General features: G+C 40.2%; 1 protein-coding gene across 5 annotated transcripts in view; it reads left to right on the top strand.

Annotated features, from left to right (window-relative positions):
* LPAR1 (lysophosphatidic acid receptor 1) overlaps positions 1 to 21,853 on the top strand; it is a 168,141-nt gene that overhangs the window by 95,597 nt on the left and 50,691 nt on the right. For all 5 annotated transcript variants that reach the window (XM_027550499.1, XM_027550496.1, XM_027550498.1 and 2 more), the window contains exon 3: positions 2,849 to 3,596. In XM_027550499.1, the coding sequence (XP_027406300.1) occupies positions 2,849 to 3,596 (748 nt within the window). The remainder of the gene's footprint in view (positions 1 to 2,848; positions 3,597 to 21,853) is intronic.

Here is a 21,853-nt window from a genome sequence, read left to right as displayed (position 1 = left end):
GCCTGTAAAAAATAAAAAATAAAAAAAAAGAAGGTCTGAAAATGGAAGATTTTTTTTCTTAAATAAATGGCAAAATTTGCTCTGAATGAATCAATATGAGGCTACTTATAACCTTTATTTATCAAATTTAGTGTATATACTCATATTTTAGGGCTTCTAAGGTGGCACAAGTGGTAAAGAATTCGCCTGCCAATGCAGGAGACACAAGAGATGTGGTTCGATCCCTGTGTTGGGAAGATCCCCTGGAGTAAGAAATGGCAACCCAGTCCAATATTCTTGCCTGGAAAATTCCATGGAGAGAGGCCTTGCAGGCTACAGTCCAGGGGGTCTCAAAGAGTCGGACATGGCTGAGTGACTAAGCACACAGCTCAACATTCATGTTTTATTTTAGAAATTAATGTGTATCATTATGGAGTGCTGCCCCAAATTTTGATGGGGCTGTTATATCAGATAAGGATTATGTCCTCTATAACTGTGATTAAAACCAGCAAATTCGGGGGAACTTCCCTGGCAATCCAGTGACTGAGACTCTCTGCTTCCACTGCAGTGGGTGGGGGTTCCATCTTTGGTTGGGGGACTAAGATCCGACATCTTGGTGGCCAAAAGCAAAAACAAAACCAGAAAATGTTTAAATTCTGAAGGAAACCTGACCTCAGAGTCTTCAAGAAGAGAATATGTTCCTGTGTTAGCAAAAACAGTGGTTGAAATGATATACTATGGAACCTGAGATGGATAAAGAAAGGGGGAAGATACGTAATACACTGGGGAAAAGTAGCATGCTTAAGGAAATAGATGGCTTCAAAAAACTGCTGTATTGGGGATCAAATGAGAAATTGGGAAGAATGGGAAGTGAGGGACTAGAATGTATAAATTGGAAAGAATGGGAAGAGTAATCCAAATGTAAAGAATATTGAATGTATCAATTGATTATTTCCAAAGGGAGACGGTTTTGAACAATTACAAAGTTCAGGGTGTGACCAGGGGAGTGGGCAGCTGAGTTATAGGAATAGAAGGGCATGAGTGATGAGATCAAGAAACTGAGAAGCTAGAAAATTAGATGAGTTACCCAGAGTAATGGCAAGATTTGAAGTGGAATGAAACATAAATTCTCAGATCCCCAATGAAGGGTTCTCTGTGGAAGGTACATGAAATACCACGATGTGTAAGGCAAGGTCCCCACTCTCCCCGTGGAGTGTCATCTTTTTAAGAAACAAGGTGCTAAATAACTATACAGCATAGTAAGTGATGATTATAGAAGCATGATCTAAAGTCTATTGAGTATAAATGAGGAAAGAGACCCTAGATGTCTGGACAAGTCAAGAGACTAACCCTTCAAGAAGAATCTCACTTTTTTGGAGGTTTCTGTGATTGGTAAACATTTATGCACAATCCACAGATATTCAGTAGAATATTTGATCAAAACTAGTGGTTAAAACTATATTTGCTTTAAAAAATTTGTATTTGCTAGATTATTTATCAAATGCATTGCAAGATAAAAAGGTTGGTTGTGAGCTGTCTTCAAAAATTATTCTCCAATTTTAGGAGTCACAGGTACACTTAAGTCTTTAGGTAAGTTGATTTGGTGTGTAATTTTCTAGTTTCTCCTTCATGTTACTTCTTACTCTCTAATTTTATTGTAATAGTTTTATTGACTGCCTATATCATTCTGTTATAAACCTCCTCAATCCTTTTTGGATTCAATTAAGAGTTGAAGTAGTTAATAAGGAAATATATTCCAATTGAGGATGTTAAAAATAAGAAAACACATAATCAAACATTAGGACATCAGTCCTGGGTGTTCATTGGAAGGACTGATGTTGAAGCTGAAACTCCAATACTTTGGCCACCTGATGCGAAGACCTGACTCATTTGAAAAGACCCTGATGGTGGGAAAGATTGAGCGCAGGAGGAGAAGGGGATGACGGAGGATGAGATGGTTGGATGGCATCAACGACACAATGGCATGGGTTTGGGTGGACTCCAGGAGTTGGTGATGGACAGGGAGGCCTGGCGTGTTGTGGTTCATGGGGTCACAAAGAGTCAGACACAACTGAGCAACTGAACTGAACTGAATCACTCATTATCATTTTAAAAGATATACTTTAGAAAAGTGTCCAAATAGCAACTGCTCTTTGAAGGTTACACTAGGTAATGTATTTCTTATGTCCTCCAAAAAGAAAAAAGTTCTCAAACATAGATGCATTGATGAGTGCTATTCTGGGGTAAGTAGTTGTGGGGATAGACAGTGCTGACCACAGGAATGTTGAACAGCAAACGCTGGCTTTGGGCAAAGAAGCTTTGATGCATAGTGACCTCTTTGAAGTGTTGGCACTGATAGTTCCTGTGGGGACTTGACGTTACAAGATGCCTGACACAGATTGAACATGCTATGTGAGAACAGAAATGCAGAGTAATAGGGCAATAATACCCTATCTGTAAACCAACTGTGTTTACAGATTCCCTAAATAACAGGTCAAAATAGACTGCACTATGATAAATATTCCAGTTGCAACACTCTTGCAAAATTCTCATCTGTCTCATGTATTTTAAGCACGATTTCTGGGTCGTGTGGCTTTTCTAGTAGACTTCAATGATGTGCAACCACCAAGCACAGACCTTGTCATTTATTTAACTCCAACTCTCTTTAATCTTGAGGACAGTAAAACTGTAAGAAATCTTGGGGTTTCAGCATAATCATAGAACATTACACAGAGTCAGATTTTCAGATTCTTTGCTTATGGCTTTTTGGGGGCCACATTTACCATAGAAGCCTTGCTTTATCTATACATCTTTAGATTTGGATCTGTGGTTTTTCGCTTTTTCTCATCTTTCTTCCTTTCTCTTTTAGTTCACAGCCATGAATGAGCCGCAGTGCTTCTACAATGAGTCCATCGCCTTCTTTTATAACCGGAGTGGAAAGTATCTTGCCACAGAATGGAACACAGTCAGCAAGCTGGTGATGGGGCTTGGAATCACCGTCTGTATCTTCATCATGTTGGCCAACCTCCTGGTCATGGTGGCGATCTATGTCAACCGCCGCTTCCACTTTCCTATTTATTACCTTATGGCGAATCTGGCTGCTGCGGACTTCTTTGCTGGGTTGGCCTACTTCTACCTAATGTTCAACACAGGGCCCAATACTCGGAGACTGACTGTCAGCACGTGGCTCCTGCGTCAGGGCCTCATTGACACCAGCCTGACGGCTTCCGTGGCCAACCTCCTGGCCATTGCAATTGAGAGGCACATTACAGTTTTCCGTATGCAGCTCCACACGCGGATGAGCAATCGGCGAGTGGTGGTGGTGATTGTGGTCATCTGGACCATGGCCATTGTTATGGGGGCTATCCCCAGTGTGGGCTGGAACTGCATCTGTGATATTGAAAATTGCTCCAACATGGCGCCCCTCTACAGCGACTCTTACTTGGTCTTCTGGGCCATTTTCAACTTGGTGACCTTTGTTGTCATGGTGGTTCTGTACGCTCATATCTTTGGCTATGTTCGCCAGAGGACTATGAGGATGTCTCGGCATAGTTCTGGACCCCGACGGAATCGGGACACCATGATGAGTCTTCTGAAGACCGTGGTCATTGTGCTTGGTGAGTTACCGTAAACAAACCAGATCAGTTCACGGTAGTGATAAAACAACAGTGTGAACATGCATGAGTGTGAGCATTCCATGCAGGAATTACAAGGGGACAAGGCATCTTTATAGCAAATGTTTATGGTAAAGTCAGCATCCCAGTCTTCCTAGAATTACAGAATTGGTCTCAGGGAAGTAATGTCTTAGTGATGTGATACAAATGATGATGATGGGGAAGATCTTATTGACAGGTTTGGCTATCGAGTATTGACAAACACCTGCTTTTGAAAGGTTTTATTACAGCCCAAATTATGGAACTTTTGTCCATCGTCTGTTTATTACAGATTCCCAGAAAGTATTTTTAGTCTCTTATGAATATTCTTTCATATATAGTCATTTTTATGAGTCTATTTCCTAATAAAACATCTTTCACATTCAGTCATTGCTACTGCATGCATATAGGTAATTATACCAAGATTTTTATATATTTATTGCACAAAATTGTTTAGAATTAATGCCATCTGTGACAGTCACCTTTATGAAAACTTATTTTTTTCCCATTAATTGTCTGTTTTTAATTGTTGTTTAGTTGCTAAGTCATGTCCGACTCTTTGCAACCCCATGAACTGCAGCATGCCAGGCTTCCCTGTCCTTCACTATCTATCTCCCAGGGTCTGCTCAAACTCATGTCCATTGAGCCTGTTTTTAGTGGTGAAAGTTAATTCATCTTTCAAGGTGAAAAACAAGGTTTTATTCTTTTATGTGATGTATACTGGAATAATTTTTGTCTTTAAATAACTATTATTTTTCCTGGATGAAAAATTCATGGTTAGTGATCCAGAGGAATATATTTATTCATTTATGTTTTCAGAAAAGAGTTAAAGAACACCTCATAACTTCCAGGCCTTGTGTTGACTCCTGGAAATGTGTCTATGAAGAAGAAACACACAGAATATTTCTTTTGGAACTTGGGGGCCTATTTTAAAAGTTCATCCACTGAGCATTTTAAGTAATTACCCTCTGTAATTACATTTTCTCCATAGACTGTATTCAAGTTGCTGTTTCATCACATTAAATTTTTTTTTTTAAATATTAAGCATTTCATCTTTCTCCATGAAAATTCAGTGGCAAGTTCCTCTATTGCCTTTTATTCCAGTTTGTAAAGCAGGGTTGAGTGGATGGAACCTGGGATTATGTGGATCCTCTGAAACGCTGGGAGCTACGTTAATTTTAGCTATGGGAAAGAGAGCCCTAATTATGGCTCCCAGGATAAAGACCAGGTCTCGGGATTGTCGACACAACTAAAGGCCTGACACTATGACTAACTGGCACATGTGGTACACATGACCTACCGAGGCCCCCATCACCTCAGATGTGAAATTATCTTTTTCCATCAAATAAAGTTCAATTGAAGTACAAAAATGGTTTCCATCTATGTTTAATTATCAACAAAAGCCCTGTGCTTTCCTGTGCTTCAGATATACATTCTCCATGGTAGGGATGAAACTTGTCTTTATTTACCATAGATGGTGTTTTTTTTTATTATTATTATTATTAAATAACATGAACTATTTCACTTCTGTATTGACTCAGGTATTCATTTACTGCTGATCTGAGTGTTGGTTGAAACTTTTCATATGCATACACTTTTTCTACTATTATCTCAAGTACTGCTCATAGTTCATAGAACGACCAACAGAAAATAACTCCTGAACTTGGACTATGAACCTGCCAAGTTCTTGCTTTAATTTTGACCTTTGTATAATGCCTAGCATTTTCCAGTGTGTAATATGCTCAATGATTCATATAAAGTTAACTTTTGGGCCTGATGGGGTGATTTTGCAGGTTAAATGAGAACTACTTTGAGGATTTATGAAGCAGCAGTTTCAGGGCACAATGGTCCTAAGTGGCCCTTCTGCCCCACCACACCAACCCCTAATGTGAAAGTAACAGATATCATGCTACCCTCTAAGGTTAAACTGGTGAACTCTACAAAGATTGAGTATATGTGGCTGCCTCTGAAATAAGTGGCACTATCTCTATAGGTATATGATGGAGGAAGTTTTAGAACATGGAAAATGTCAATCAGGGTGATAGGTGAAGAAACTTGGTGAGACAAGATAATGTATGGGATTGTAGTAGAAGAAGGAGAAATTTGAAAAGTGGACTTTAGACTTCTGGAGAAAAGGGGCAAGAATGGGAGAATAGGTAATTCATAACCCTAAACATTCTGGGGTTTTTATCAATATGGTGCCTGGATCCCATTCACACAACAACATACTCCCGTGCTTGAATTTTATGTAGTCATGATTGCCAAGAGATGAGTTGGTCTGTAGGAACAAAAATTCTAGTCTACTTGAAGCTCTTCTCATTGTAAATTAGGTTATTGACAATCAGGTATTTTTGTAGTACACATTTGGGTTTTTAATATGTCTTCTCTGCCAAATTGTCAACTTTGCAACTTTGGGCAGGGATTGTAATGATGTGTTATCCACTTTCTCCACATTTCCTCTTGTAGGATCTGGCGCAAAGTAGGTGCTTGTCAAGTAACTGTTGAATAAATGAATGTGGTGACAAAACCAAATTTCTGAGCCTTCAAAACTGAGGACCAGAAGAAGCCAGAGTGAATGTACTAAGTTGATGCCATTTGTTCAGTCGTGTGGCAGAAGCCAAGACTGGTTACATCCCTGTCACAATTTATGCCTTCCCATCAAATATTTACTACAGCTAGGAAAGTGACCACAGTGGCTGCTCAATAAATAATGCTTACCTTATTCATTTATTCTGGTGATGACTGGTTTGATTTAACTGTGTCAAACCTTTGGTTTGTATTTCACCATGTCAGAGTGACCTCTGGCTTTTAGACTTATTCATTTCAATAAACCAATGTTTATTGGTTATTTATCCTTCAGTTAAAAGAATTTGTTGGTCGACAAGTCAAATTTCTAGGAGTCAACATAAAATAAAAGGGTCTTTGAGATTTATGATGGCAATACCAGGAGCAGTTTTGAAGCACAGGGTTGTGTATAAGCTGCTCTTGAGTGAGTATTGGATCTTAATAGTTTTATTTGTAAAACACATAGAGCATTTAAATCAGGTGCCAAGCTATACTGTGCCTTAGAAATGACTTTTTGTAAAGAGCATCCCTGAGAGTTTTCCTGGTACCATTATCTTATTTGTTAGCTTCATTTTCCAGATTTGAAAACTGAGGCACAGGGACATTAGGTAATTTGCCCAAGGTCACACAGCTCGTTAAGTACAGGGACTAGGATATTTTCAGGCAGTCTGTTTCCAGAGCCCACGTGTTTTTCACCTCCATTCTATTCCTGCCTCTGTATTACCAACAACTACTGGAACATGCTAGATGGAGATACAAAGCTTGAGCAGCACTGTGCTGGTAAATCGAAACATTGTAATCCCGTTTGTTTCTGTTGATACTGCCTAGTTGCCTGTGCTCTATTTCCTGGGTAGAAGAAAGCTTTCAGGGAGCATGCCTTTCCTCCTTTTCCTTCTAATGATGATGCTTACGACTCTCATCTCATAGGCTCTTTTTCATTGTTTGGTGTTGGAGCGCCAGGCGCTGACTACTTCTGATTGAGGGAGTGTTTAGTTCAAGGTGTAGTTAACTTGAAGGTTCATTGTCCTAGCATGAGGTCATGTTATCCTTTCCCCAGGCTTGAATTCTCCCCCCTTGACATTTTACCAGAAATTCCTTTTGAGTCTGTTCCACAGTTGCTTCAGAATGGCAGTCAAGTTCTTCCTTATTTGACCACAGTCTATCTGGAGTTATAAGTCCTTGCCTTTCTTGCTCTGTTCTTTGTGATGGAGACACGTCTGTTGGGGATAATTAGAGAAGAGGGAAACCAGGATTTGGAAAGAGAAAATAATGGTTATGGTGTGGAGGTTTTTGCATTGTAATCGTGGGAGAGAGTGAGGAACATAAAGCAAAATAAATCCAGGTGGAGCCTGTCTCTTTGGGGAAGAAGAGAGAGACACTGTTTTTCTAGTTGGATCCCTTCTGGCTTGAAATGATCACCACTGAAGCTAGACGACTGCTTATTACTGATGTACCCTGTCCCTTACACCAGGGAGAGCCCATTGTTTTCTTGTTACTGTGATGAAAGATAATTCAGCAAATACCTTATAAGCAAATCATCATGTACTTCTGTGTTCAATTTAATTCAACAAACATATTGTTGAGTTGTTAAATACGTACTAAGGGATAAAAAGATGAATAAGGTAAACACCATTTTTTAAAAATTGAGACAACATTGGTTTATAATATTATGTAAGTTTCATGTGTACAACAGTATATTTCTACAGCATGCTCACTACCAAACTTTTAGTTTCCATCTATCACCATACTGTTGATCTCTCTCATCCATTTCACCCTCCTCCCTACTCCTTCCCCTCTGGTAACCATTACTTTAATTCCACAATAAGTGAAATCATATATTTGTCTTTCTCTGGCTTACTCCACTTAGAATAATACACTCAAAGGTCCATCCAAGTTGTAAATGACAAAATTTCATCTTTTTTATAGCTGAGTAGGAAAATTCTGAAAGAGATGGGAATACCAGACCACCTGACCTGCCTCTTGAGAAACCTGTATGCAGGCCAGGAAGCAAAAGTTAGAACTGGACACGGAACAACAGACTGGTTCCAAATAGGAAAAGGAGTACGTCAAGGTGGTATATTGTCACCTGCTTATTTAACTTACATGCAGAGTACATCATGAGAAACGCTGGGCTGGAAGAAGCACAAGCTGGAATCAAGATTGCTGGGAGAAATATCAATAACCTTAGATATGCAGATGACACCACCCTTATGGCAGAAAGTGAAGAGGAACTTAAAAAGCCTCCTGATGAAAGTGAAAGTGGAGAGTGAAAAAGTTGGCTTAAAGCTCAACATTCAGAAAACGAAGATCATGGCATCTGGTCCCATCACTTCATGGGAAATAGATGGGGAAACATTGGAAACAGTGTCAGACTTTATTTTTCTGGGCTCCAAAATCACTACAGATGGTGACTGCAGCCATGAAATTAAAAGATGCTTAACTCCTTGGAAGGAAAGTTATGACCAACCTAGATAGCATATTCAAAAGCAGAGACATTACTTTGCCAGCAAAGGTCCGTCTAGTCAAGGCTATGGTTTTTCCCGTGGTCATGTATGGATGCGAGAGTTGGACTGTGAACAAAGCTGAGTGCGGAAGAATTGATGCTTTTGAACTGTGGTGTTGGAGAAGACTCTTGAGAGTCCCTTGGACTGCAAGGAGATCCAGCTAGTCCATTCTGAAGGAAATCAGCCCTGGGATTTCTTTGGAAGGAATGATGCTAAAGCTGAGAAACTCCAATACTTTGGCCACCTCATGTGAAGAGTTGACTCACTGGAAAAGACCCTGATGCTGGGAGGGATTGGGGGCAGGAGGAGAAGGGGACGACAGAAGATGAGATGGCTGGATGGCATCACTGACTCTATGGACGTGAGTCTGAGTGAACTCCGGGAGTTGGTGATGGACAGGGAGGCCTGGCGTGCTGCGATTCATGGGGTCACAAAGAGTCGGACACGACTGAGCGACTGAAGTGAACTGAACTGAGTATTCCATTGTGTCTGATACTACATCTTCTTTATCCAGTCATCTGTTGATGGGCACTTGGATTGTTTTCATATCTTGCTATGTAAATAATGTTGTATTGAACATAGAGGTACATATATCTTTTAAAATTAGTGTCTTTTTATTCTTTGGATAAACACCCCAGAGTTGGATAACTGCATCATATGGTATTATACTTCTAATTTTTTGAGGAATCTCCACACTGTTTTTCATAGTGACTGTACCAATTTCCATTCCCACCAAGGGATGTAAGAGGGTTCTCTTTTCTCCACATCTTCTCCAATACTTGTTCTTTCTTTCTTTTTGATAATAGTCATTCTAACAGGCAAGAGGTAATATCTTATTGTGGTTTTGATTTGCATTTCTCTAATAATTAGTGATCTGAACATCTTTTCATGTGTCTGTTGACTATCTGTCTTCTGGAAGAATGTCTGTTCAGCTCCTCTGCCCATTTTTAAATCAGACTTTGTTGTTGTTGAGTTGTGTGGGTATTTTTTATATATTTTAGGTATTCACTCCTTATCAGATTTATCATTTGCAAGTATCTTCTACCATTCAGTAAAATGTTTTCATCCCTGGTGCCTCAGAGGGTTAAGTGTCTACCTGTAATGCAGGAGACCCAGGTTCGATCCCTGGATCACAAAGATCCCCTGGAGAAGGAAATGGCAACCCACTCCAGTATTCTTGCCTGGAGAATCCCATGGATGGAGGAGCCTGGAAGGCTACAGTCCCCGGGGTCGCTAAGAGTCGGACGTGACTGAGCAACTTCACTTTCTTTCTTTTTCTCTCTACCATTCAGTAGGTTGTCTTTTTGTATTGTTGATGGTTTCCTTTGCTGTGCAGAAGCATTTTAGTTTAATGTAGTCCTCCTTTTTAGTTTGATGTAATCCTACTTGTTTATTTTTGCTTTTATAATCCATTCTTTACTGAGCTTACAGTGTATTAGAGGAGGCTAAGAAAGAGTTGCAAAAGCAGTAGGGCCCACATGCTAGTTGATGTCTGGGCAGAGTGGAGGGAAAGGAGGGCTCCCAGAGGAGGCAGTGTTGAGTTCAATCTTGATGTATGTGGAGGAGTTTGTCTTCCTATAAGGTGGGGGTCGAGAAGAAGCTCAGCAAAAACTCCCCTCTGGGGAACTGGAAGTAGTTGGGTGTGATTACCATGTGGTGGGTATGCTGGATAGATTTTTGACTCAGAGTCAGCATAACATACTAAGGAGTTTCAGCCTTTAGGTGCTCAGAGGCACTGCAGGAGTCCCTGAGATAAAGAATACCAGTTCCTTGTAGGGATAACCATATAATTTATCGTCCAAACTGTGACCCTTTTGGTAGTGAGAAGAGGCACTAACTGGGACACCAGGACAACAGGCAGAAACCGAGACTAGTCTGGTCAAGCCAGACTACGGTGGCCCTCTTTCCAGACCGTGCTTTCTGTTTGTTTATATTCCTTTTAGGTTTTCTTTTGGCTTTTTAAATGTAGAGCTTGACATTGGCCTTGTTCCACTGTGTAAGGATAGTAGAGAACAACTTCTCCTTTTTTTTTTTTAATATAGCAAGGACTGTCCAGATTTAGAATTAAGACTGAGTGACTTCACTTTCACTTTTCACGTTCATGCATTGGAGAAGGAAATGGCAACCCACTCCAGTGTTCTTGCCTGGAGAATCCCAGGAATGGGGGAGCCTGGTGGGCTGCCGCCTATGGGGTCGCACAGAGTCGGACACAACTGAAGCGACTTAGCAGCAGCAGCAGAGCTGAAAACAAAAATCACACTATGTCTTTAAAAAAATCACACTATCCAACTTCCTAATCTTACAAATAAAGAGACTGAAGCCCCCAAGTTAATTGAGAAATTTAAGTCTGTGTTAGCTGGTGGCTCAAACCAAGAAGTGGGCTCACTCCCAGTTAGGTGCTGTTCCCCCTGCCGAGGCCTCCAGCTTATTCATTTCCACCCACGCTTTCCATCATTTTCTTGCTTGTGAACATCAGCATGTATTTATGTGGCTACCCAGGGTTAGGTGTAAACAGTGTGGCTATAAAGGTACCTGGAACCCACAGAAAGGGTCCTCTTGAATTTGGCTTTATTATAAACAACTGGTGATCTCTGAAATGAAGTGTTAACAAGAGTCATTGGAAACTGAATTACTAGCACATCATGTAGTTTTTACACATATTACCCTCCTGTTTGCTTTATTAAGGAGAGCATTGTATTAGTTTCTCGTTTATCTTGGTTTTTATTGTTTATATTTTCCTGTGTGTGTATGTGTTTCCCCACTTACATTCATTGAGGCAGGATGCCTCTGGAATCTAATCCTGACTCTTGTTATTAACTGTCTGGGTGATTCTGGGCAGGTCACTTTCTGCAGGATGGAGGTGGCTGATTTGATTTCCAAGGTAATTTAGAGTTCTACTTAGAAATACACATTCAAATGATAAGGGCATACCTCCTGTGGATCGGCCATGTAGAATTTTCTATTGGAAAACACAGAGCTAGAATTGATGTAAAAGCAAGGAATTATGATTTTTTTTCATATCAGCTTTAGAGTAATTAGCTTTAGGTGTACTCTGCCCCATTAAAGGGGATGGTACGCCTATAGGGGAGAGGCTCAAAGAAATGAATTTTTAAAACACGACTCTGCAGTAGTGAACTGTGCAGCAAGAAGGGAAGGTTTCCCAGTTAGTCCTGTCAGGGAAGGGACTGGACACAGGAGCCTCTTATTCCCTGGCCACAGGTGACGTACTGCATATCCTGTTGCCCTGAAGAGGAACCAGAGCTACCCTGAGTCTCCTCAGGTCCCTGTGGCGTCCCTGTTAAGGCCCCTTTGAGGAAGGGCCTGGGAGGCCATTCATGAGAGCCTCCGTTGTTGGGTCAGCCACGGGCTGGTTGGCACCATGGGTGTGGTCAGGAGAGAGTCCCCGCGGAAGCCCCACAGCGCTGCCCAGACCCCAAATCCTGGGCCCGGTCAAACACAAAAACAACTTTCAAATACCAGCTCTTTGTACCCTTTTGTTGCCCAAATCCATTCAAATATTTTTACTCATAAGAAACTTTTAAAACAGAAACAGAAAACAAAAATACCGCATGAACCTAACAGAGTTCCTTCTGAGGTGTGGACACAGCAGGCAGAACATGAAGCTCTGTCTTATTTTAGGTTTGATGAGAGTGATTCAGACCGCATCTGGCTGAGACGCCTGTCAGTCCAGAATGAAGGTTACCCAGTCATTTGTCCTTATCCTTAAAGGTCATAAAAGATGCAAAGGTTTCCTGAAGGAATTGTGGTAGCCCCTGGGAATCACTGTTGCTTGGGGCTTGAGAGCTTTGTTTTGGAATAAAATAGGCCAGAGTTTAGAATTTGAATCCCCACTCCTCACTTTTTAGTTTCATGGCCTTGAGAAAATGACTGAACTCTGAGCCTCAGTTTCAGAATTAACTAACATAGGGATAGTAGGGCCTTTCTGTAATTAAGTGACCATGAGCACTAGAATGAGAATTTCTATAAAGAACACTTAGCACAGGATCTGGCTAATGTACAACACTGTTATTGTCATTACCATTAGGTCTTGTCTGCATGTGTATTTTCTGCCCTTATCCCCGCCCTGCCATTTCCCTCTTCTCTCTGAGGTTCCCCTCTCATCTATACACCAGCGTACATACAATACTGGATTTGGTGGCTGTGATGGTGCTTCATTTCTAAGACATGGCATAAGGATATTGTTATAAGGTTTAGCAGCTGTTAGCTCTAATAACAGACTGTAAATTTTATTCTAAGTGGCCTTTGCTTTTCCAAAGATACATCTGTACTTCAGGGTTGCCTGCATCTTATTTGTTGAGCCTCAGGCTCTATGTATGAAAAGTCCTGCTAGCCCCAGAAGAAATGACAGTTTTGCCTGGTAACCCTCTGGATATCTCCAGATTAAATAGTTAAATAGTGTTGACTATTAAAATGAGTTTTTAAATAGAACAGGCCATTTTGTCAACTTCTCTTAAGAAGGGTCATCAGCTCCTTCCGGTGGACCTGTCATGCTCAGGGCACAGCTGGCCACTGTGCATTGTTTAGGGCCCTGTTCTATTTTTTTCTGATCCACAATGAAAGACCGTGTCTGACATAAATGAAAGAAATGGCAAGTGGACAGGGTCATGAGTCCTTATTGCTGTTCCCCAACTTAATGTGTGACCACTTCCGATTCCTTTAGTCTGGGTCCCATGACTGTCCACCTAGAAAGGAAAAGATACTTATCTCTTCTTCTAATCTCTCACTGCTGCTTCATCTGTTTCTGGAATATTGTTATGGGAATTCAGTGATCGCAAGGCTTTATCTTATTTCCCATCTCTGGAACAGGGCCTAGCACTTGGAAAAGTCTAGATATTTATTGAATGAATAAATGAACCATATCTTTTTTTCTGGGTGGAGTTTTATAGGTTCCCTAGTAACAATAGAATCACACCTGTGTTGCTTGAAAGTGAAAGTATTAGTCACTCAGTCCTGTCCTACTCTTTGTGACTCCATGGACCTCTGCCAGGATCCTCTGTTCATGGGATTCTCTAGGCAAGAATACGGAATGGGTTGCCATTCACTTCTCCAAAGGATCTTCCCCACCCAGGGATGGAACCTGGGTCTCCTGCACTGCCTTACCGTCTGAGCCACCAGAGAAGCCCATTGCTTGAAATTTAATGGAATTTAATACTGAGTCTCATTGAAAAGAATATTTGTTAAAAGATAGTTATCATTAGGCAGTTCCACATCCTGCCTGTCCATGACATTTCTTTAGGTTAAGTTCTAGTATAAGCTTGTAAATAATAGTTTATTTTGTTAATAAACGTATATGAAATGTCTACTTGGGCCTTTGTTAAGTAGTAGGGATGCCGGAGAAGGCAATGGCACCCTACTCCAGTACTCTTGCCTGGAAAATCCCATGGATGGAGGAGCCTGGAAGGCTGCAGTCCATGGGGTCGCTAAGAGTTGGACACGACTGAGCAACTTCACTTTCACTTTCCACTTTCATGCATTGGAGAAAGAAATGGCAACCCACTCCAGTGTTCTTGCCTGGAGAATCCCAGGGACGGGGGAGACTGATGGGCTGCTGTCTCTGGGGTCGCAGAGTCGGACACGACTGAAGCGACTTAGCAGCAGCAGTAGCAGCAGGGATGCAGAGGTCAATGAAAATATGGATTCTGTTCTCAAGGAACCCTTATTATTTAGGAGCTCATAATATATAATTTAAATAAAGACAATATAATTTGGTAAATAAAATATGAAAAGTGCTGTGGGAGTGCTGATGTCTCATCAGGCAAAATCAGGAAACTTTATGATGAAGGGGTTAGAGGGGTAACATCTTGGGTGATGTTATTCATGTTCTCCATGTGGACCCAGAAAAGGAATGACTTCTATTAGGTATTCTGTACACTCTGAATTGAATTAAGTGTTGTTACTTCCCCATACTGCAATTATTACGTTGCTTAGATATGGAAATAACCCCTGTTCAGCTTTTGTGGGAGGGGAAGCTTGTTTGATTTTAAGACATTGTGCTTATAATTTTATTCCCTGCATCTTGCACTATATGATTCATTTTTTGAGTTGACTGTACTTAATCAGATTCACATTAAATTGATTATGAAGTAAATGAGTTTGAATGGTTACTAAGCTATAAGGAAAGGGCTATTTCTGTGTGTGCAAATTAACAATTTGTATAAAGTAAGAAGGGCTCTGTAGTGACATGCATGTTTTAGGACTTGAAAGGTCATTGCCCGGAGATGTGGACACCTACACTTATGATAAGTGTAGAGATGAAAGTTGCCAAATTTAGCAAATAAAAATAATTGCACAGGCATACTTACACTAACAAAAGTATTCCCTGTTTGTCTGAAATTCAGTTGGCATTTTGTATTTTATCTCAATCCCAGTACACATAGCATTCAATGGGAAATAAAGTGTTTTAGATGGCAATCAACCCTCTATACATAGGTGTTTTTTTTTTTTTTTTTTTTCTTTGTACTACAGGTTTACCTGTGCCCTGGAGGTCAGTTTAAGTGCACAGGGATTTCACTTATTTAATATTTCTGATTTTCATTTGGAGTTGTCTGGAAATAAAGGGACGTCTCTGGTTTATAGAATCTTATACTTGTTTCTCTGAAATTATGTTTATGAAAATACCTCCAGTTCAAAATGAAACTCGTCTCTCCTTTTGCATATACTTTGTCGTGTTCTTTGAACAATGTGTTTTTCCATAGAAATAACCTTTTTTTTCTTGTGTCTGTACCTTTGGTTTTTTTTTTTTCCTTTAAGCCCTAAGCTAGAGCCTTATGCTCCAAGAAGCTACTTTTTATTCATGTATTTTAGTGAAGATGATACTGTCTAGACTAAGTGTGGTCACGGCTTTACTTAAACCCTGGCTGGTCTTCTCCGCCCATAGAGGAGTTATTATAATGATCCAAAGCAAATACAAAGTTCTAAGAGGGTGACAGAGCAATAACAGGGTCTTTTTGAAGAAGTGGGATTTAGTCTGGCATCGGGAGACTGGAAATTCATGGCTTCACCTATTTATCCTGCCCAAGTAGACTTTTTGTTGACACAAAGAGCACTGCATTTTAAGTAGGGTTTTCCATGAGTTCATTCTAAATGGGTATTTCTCCACTTCAGAAAGCTTCTCTTCATGTGGCAGTCAGGGATTCGTTTGCTTGAGTTATTTTCCTTTCTCAGGGGAGGTGGGGAGAGAGAAGACAGTCGCTCAGGAGTCCAGCCTTATAGGACCTGCCCAGGAAACTGACGAGGTGGAAAGCTGACAAGCGTTTGCATTTGCTGTGGCCAGCGAGTGATTCACCCATGATTTGCTGAAGGGATTTGCTTTGCTAACCTTGCTGAGCACGTGATACCCGGGAATGCTCCTTTGTATAATTACCCCAGATCCAGAGGAGAAGCCTAGCCATAAATCGAAACGCTGGAATCTGAGTTTCTGAACGAAAACAGGGGAGGCCTGTATTTGGACATCCTGCAAAGGCCATATATAATGATCAAATAAACAGGAGTTGTAGAGATTAGAGCACTAGCTTTATTTAATTTGGCAAATTCTTATGTCTTGGGAAAAATGAAGATGTTTTCATTAAAAAACACTATTTCTAAGCCCCTTGCTAACTCTAACGTACTCTAATGTATCTACAAACACTAAATGCCATATACATCAAATGAGAATACTAAGTCTGACTGTAGTATAGATACTTACATTGCTGTGCTAAGATAGTAAAGTTGATATAATTTCATAATGAAATTTCTTAATATTTTAGTTTAATCTGAATTGGTTCTACAGCTTTTAAGGCCAGAACTCTATCACTACAGCATACATACATTTGAAAGACATGAGAAGCAGGAACAGAATAAAATTGAAAATAGAATTTGAAAATGCATTCATTTATATATCTTGATTTGTCTATAATGTATCGAATAGTAAATGATTTATTGCTGTTATATTACAGTGTGATGTATGGTCAATGTAGTGTCCCTTTGCAGCTGTTGGTTTATAAGATTAATAATGCTGTGTGTAGCTTTATTTCTAGGTAGCTTTACCCATTGTTTTGATCCAGTCATGACATTTTCATCCTATCTTTGTGACTATAGATATTTAAATCACAATTAGAGTGACATTCAATTTTGATTGAGAAAATATTTTCTAGAGCATATATTAGTCTGTTAATCCCTTCAACAACTTACTATATAGCACAGTAAAACATTTCTAGTTTGTTACATTTTTCCAGATTTAGTTTAACTGAAGTTTTCATGAGAAATTTTTTTGTATAGATTGTAGAGTGAAAACTTACCCATTGGTTTTTGGGGAACAAACCAGATTATAACAAACTTCCTACCATTGTGAGTTTTCATTCTTCTTCTCACATTTACTTTGCTTTGGCATTATTTTACAGCTAAGTTTTATTTTTAAAAAATTGATATTTTTTGGTTTTAAAATGTAATAGATTTTGTGTAGTTTGGCTGTTCATTTTATTTTTAATTAACTTTTATACCAATTTAAAATTTTCAAAGGTCAATATTTATAGTTTTGACAGTTTCTTAAAAAAAAATGGAGATAATAATAATGGTTAACATTTGAGTGCTTACTAGTCATTGACTCATCAAGTCCAACTCAGTTCAGTTCAGGCGCTCAGTCGTATCCGACTCTTTGCGACCCCATGGACTACAGCACGCCAGGCCTCCCTGTCCATTACCAACTCCCGGAGTTTACTCAAACTCATGTCCATTGAGTCAGTGATGCCATTCAACCATCTCATCCTCTGTCATCCCCTTCTCCTCCGCCTTCAATCTTTCCCAGCATCAGGGCCTTTTCAAATGAGTCAGTTCTTCACATCAGGTGGCCAAAGTATTGGAGTTTTAGCTTCATCATCAGTCCTTCCAATGAATATTCAGGACTGATTTCCTTTAGGATGGACTGGTTGGATCTCCTTGCAGTCCAAGGGACTCTCAAGAGTCTTCTCCAGCACCACAGTCCAAAAGCATCAATTCTTCAGTGCCTAACTTTCTTTATAGTCCAACTCTCACATCCATATATGACTACTGGAAAAGCCATAGCTTTGACTAGATGGGCCTTTGTTGGCAAAGTAATGTCTGCTTTTTAATATGCTGTCTAGGTTGGTCTAACTTTTCTTCCAAGGAGCAAGCATCTTTTAATTTCATGGCTGAAGTCACCATCTGCAGTGATTTTGGAGCCCCCCCAAATAAAGCCTATCACTGTTTCCACTGTTTGCCCATCTGTTTGCCATGAAGTGATGGGACCAGATGCCATGATCTTAGTTTTCTGAATGTTGAGTTTTAAGCCAACGTTTTCACTCTTTCATTATCATCAAGAGGCTCTTCAGTTCTTCTTCACTTTCTGCTATAAGTGTGGTGTCATCTGCATATCTGAAGTTATTGATATTTATCCCAGAAATCTTGATTCCAGCTTGTGCTTCTTCCAGCCTAGCGTTTCTCGTGATGTACTCTGCGTATAAGTTAAATAAGTAGGGTGACAATATACAGCCTTGACGTACTCCTTTTCCTATTTGGAACCCGTCTGTTGTTCCATGTCCAGTTCTAACTGTTGCTTCCTGACCTGCACACAGGTTTCTTAAGAGGCAGGTCAGGTGGTCTACTTTGCCTCAAATCTGTATTATATAAAAATTTAAGGAAGCATCTTAAACTCTGAATTTCTGTTCCCTCTTACCCCAGATACAGATACTAATATTGTTTAATAATCTTATATGATAGTGCCTATGGAAGTGTCACATAAATGTTAGCTATGAATGTTTTTGCAGCTGCTACTTTTAGAGCACTAATGAAGAAAAATAAAAGTTTGGACTGCTAAGCATGAAATGTGATGCAGTGTGATTGGAAAGGCATTAACTATATTCTTTCTCTAGATTTGCCACTCACTGATTGGTGTGACTTTGGGCAACCCACTTAACCTTTATGACAGTTTCTTCATCTGCTGCATGAAGGGCTCTGCTACATCTGTGTTTCTCCAGGTGTGGCCAAGGACCACCTGCATCTGAATCACCTAGGTTGCTTATGTGCTGGTTCTTGGACCTGAAGCATAATCTTTGTGTTGGCTTCCAGGCATCCATAGTTCAGTCATGAGTGAGTGAAATGGAACTCCCTCTGTGGTGTCTGACTCTTTGTGACCCCACGTACTGTAGCTTGCAAGGCTTCTCTGTCCATGGAACTCTCCAAGCAAGAATACTAGAGTGGATTGCCGTTTCCTTCTTCAGGGGATCTTCCAACCCAGGGGTCAAACCTGGAGCTCCCGCATTGCAGGCAGATTCTTTATCATCTGAGCTACCAGGGAAGCCCCTGGCATTGAATCTGTCTATTCTCATTTCTAAGCTCTGTTTTTCACATTTCTACCAAAGTGAACACATGCTTGGTATCATTTAAATAGTGAGGACCTGTGATCACCCTCACACACAAGTGTCTGTACACCTGCCTTATAAGAGGATGAAGAGAAAAGGTAAAGAAAGGTGGAGGTAGGAAGAAAACACAGTGCTGCTCTTGCTGCTGCTGCTGCTGCTGCTGCTAAGTCGCTTCAGTCGTGTCTGACTCTGTGCGACCCCATAGACAGCAGCCCACCAGGCTCCCCCGTCCCTGGGATTCTCCAGGCAAGAACACTGGAGTGGGGTGCCATTTCCTTCTCCAATGCATGAAAGTGAAATGTGAAAGGGAAGTGGCTCAGTCGTGTCCGACTCTTAGCGACCCCATGGACTGCAGCCCACCAGGCTCCTCCGTCCATGGGATTTTCCAGGCAGGAGTACTGGAGTGGGGTGCCATTGCCTTCTCCAAACACAGTACTAGTAAGGTAAAATTCTTGACTCTTGAAGAGCTTATTATTAAAGACAATTGATGTTTTACACTGAAAAGACTTTCCTCTTGACGTTACTGAGCTCTGTTTCCCATTGATGATTGGGGAGAGCATTATTTACCACTCTCCCCTGAACTGGGGACATTTCTGTGAGTTAGTAGGTGTTAATGTGCTTAGAAAATGCTTGCTGGCACATGTTACAGTGAACATAAAGATCTCATGCCTTACCTGTTGTTCTGCTTTCATCAAAGTGCCACCTTTGACCAGTAGCCATTGGTCTTTTGAAATTGTTTTCTTGGAATGGTCATCCTTTGGTGCCATTTGCCCTGTTTTATAGACATAAATAATCGCTAGTGGCATTTCCCCACTGTCTGCCCATAGAAATGAAACTGAGTATCCTATATGGGAACTCAACCCATTACTGTGGTTTGTTTATTCATCCATCCATTCATCTCTTAATTGCTCATTTAACCAATGAATGTAGAATCCTGGTGTGGGGTGAGACTATAAATTATGGCATCAGAGCCTCTTCCAAAGCCAGGGTTGGGTTGTCTGTACAGTAGTAATGATATGTGGTCTTTCAGCAGGGAACATTCTTATCTCCCAAGAGGACATATAGATGGACTGTTATATAAATTGAGCCAAAATCTGGTAAAAAGCTATATTTTAGGGTGCCACCCACTATATCTAGTTCTTTTTCCTTTGTTTCCATAAAGAACACTGTATCAATGTGCGAACCAGTTCAGTTCAAGTGACATCCATTGCCTCTTATGTGTTGGGATAACAAATACCAAAATGTATAATCCTTAGTCATTTACAAGTATGACTAAATTACAAGGCAGAACGGGAATAAGGCTTAAGACAGATACAGTTACAAAGCAGATATGACCCAGCCATCCTAAAGCATGAAATCTGATAGGAAAGATGCCACATGTACATAGATGATTATTATAAAAGGCAAGAGATGACAAAAATACCCCCAAAATAAGTTTGAATAAAGCTTTTTGGCAATGTAGAGGAGAGAGAGAATCCCATCAGTAGTATAATCAGGAAAACTATGTTAATGACTTTTTTGAGTTGAGTGTTGAATCGTGGGTGATGTTCGAGGAGTGAGGTGATCTGTTAGACTGCATTTACCGTCTTAAGTGAGCTTCCCTGGTGGCTCAGACGATAAAGAATCTGCCTGCAATGCAGGAGACCTGGGTTTCAATCCTTGGGTCAGGAAGATCCGCTGGAAAAGGGAATGGCTACACCCCGCAATATTCCTGCCTGGAGAATTCCGTAGACAGAGGAGCCTGGCAGGCTACCGTGCATAGGCTTGCAAAGAGTTGGAGGCGACTAACACTTTCACTTTTCACCCTCTTTCTAAATCCTGTTTTAATAATAATTTTGTTTACCATAGTAATACATTTATTAAGGGGGAAAGTGGCAAAATTAAGAACTTTAAGTAATAAAAATTAAGAAAATTTAGAATTCTAAACTATTCAGAGAACCAAAATATTAAAATGAATATGCTGTTTCTTTCCAGTCCTTTGTTCTGATGAATACTGTACAATTGGAATCATATGGTACATACACTTTGTTGTATGATGTTTAAAAGTAGTGTGCATGTTACCATGCCAACAAGTAATCTTTGAAAAAATGAGTTTTCTTCACAAATTTCAGTACATCCAAATGATATAATCATTGGGTATTTAGGTTTTCTTCTCTTTCTCTGCTATTTCAAATAACATTGAGATAAATATTATCTAATAGAAATTTCTGCTTTCTTCACTGAGACTCTGCTATTTAATGTTCTCTAGAAAGTTTGTACCAATTTATGCTCTTTAACACAAGGGGATAAGACTGTTTTGTTACATTCATGCCAATATTGGGTGACTTTTTTTCCTCTCTTAATGGTGTCATATTTTTACCATTGACAGTGTTTCTATTTGTGAGGCTGGATATTAACAAACCTCTAAAAGAGATGGAATCTTTTTCTGGGACTTAGAAACTAAGAATAAACAAAAATAGAAATGCCTTTGCTGCTACTGCTGCTAAGTTACTTCAGTTGTGTCCGACTCTGTGCGACCCCATAGACGGCAGCCCACTGGCTTCCCCATCCCTGGGATTCTCCAGGCAAGAACACGGGAGTGGGTTGCCATTTCCTTCTCCAATGCATGCATGCATGCTAAGTCGCTTCAGCCATGTCTGACTCTGTGCAACCCCATGGACAGCAGCCCACCAGGCTCCTCTGTCTACAGGATTCTCCAGGCAAGAATACTGGAGTGGGTTGTCATTTTCTTCTCCAAGAAATGTCTTTAGCTCCATTTAAATATATGCACTACTTT

This window comes from Bos indicus x Bos taurus, chromosome 8 (genome assembly GCF_003369695.1).
Source record: "Bos indicus x Bos taurus breed Angus x Brahman F1 hybrid chromosome 8, Bos_hybrid_MaternalHap_v2.0, whole genome shotgun sequence".
NCBI lineage: Eukaryota > Metazoa > Chordata > Mammalia > Artiodactyla > Bovidae > Bos > Bos indicus x Bos taurus.
The sequence above is the reverse complement of the archived record's forward strand: the minus strand, read 5'-3'. Positions and strand labels throughout refer to the sequence as shown.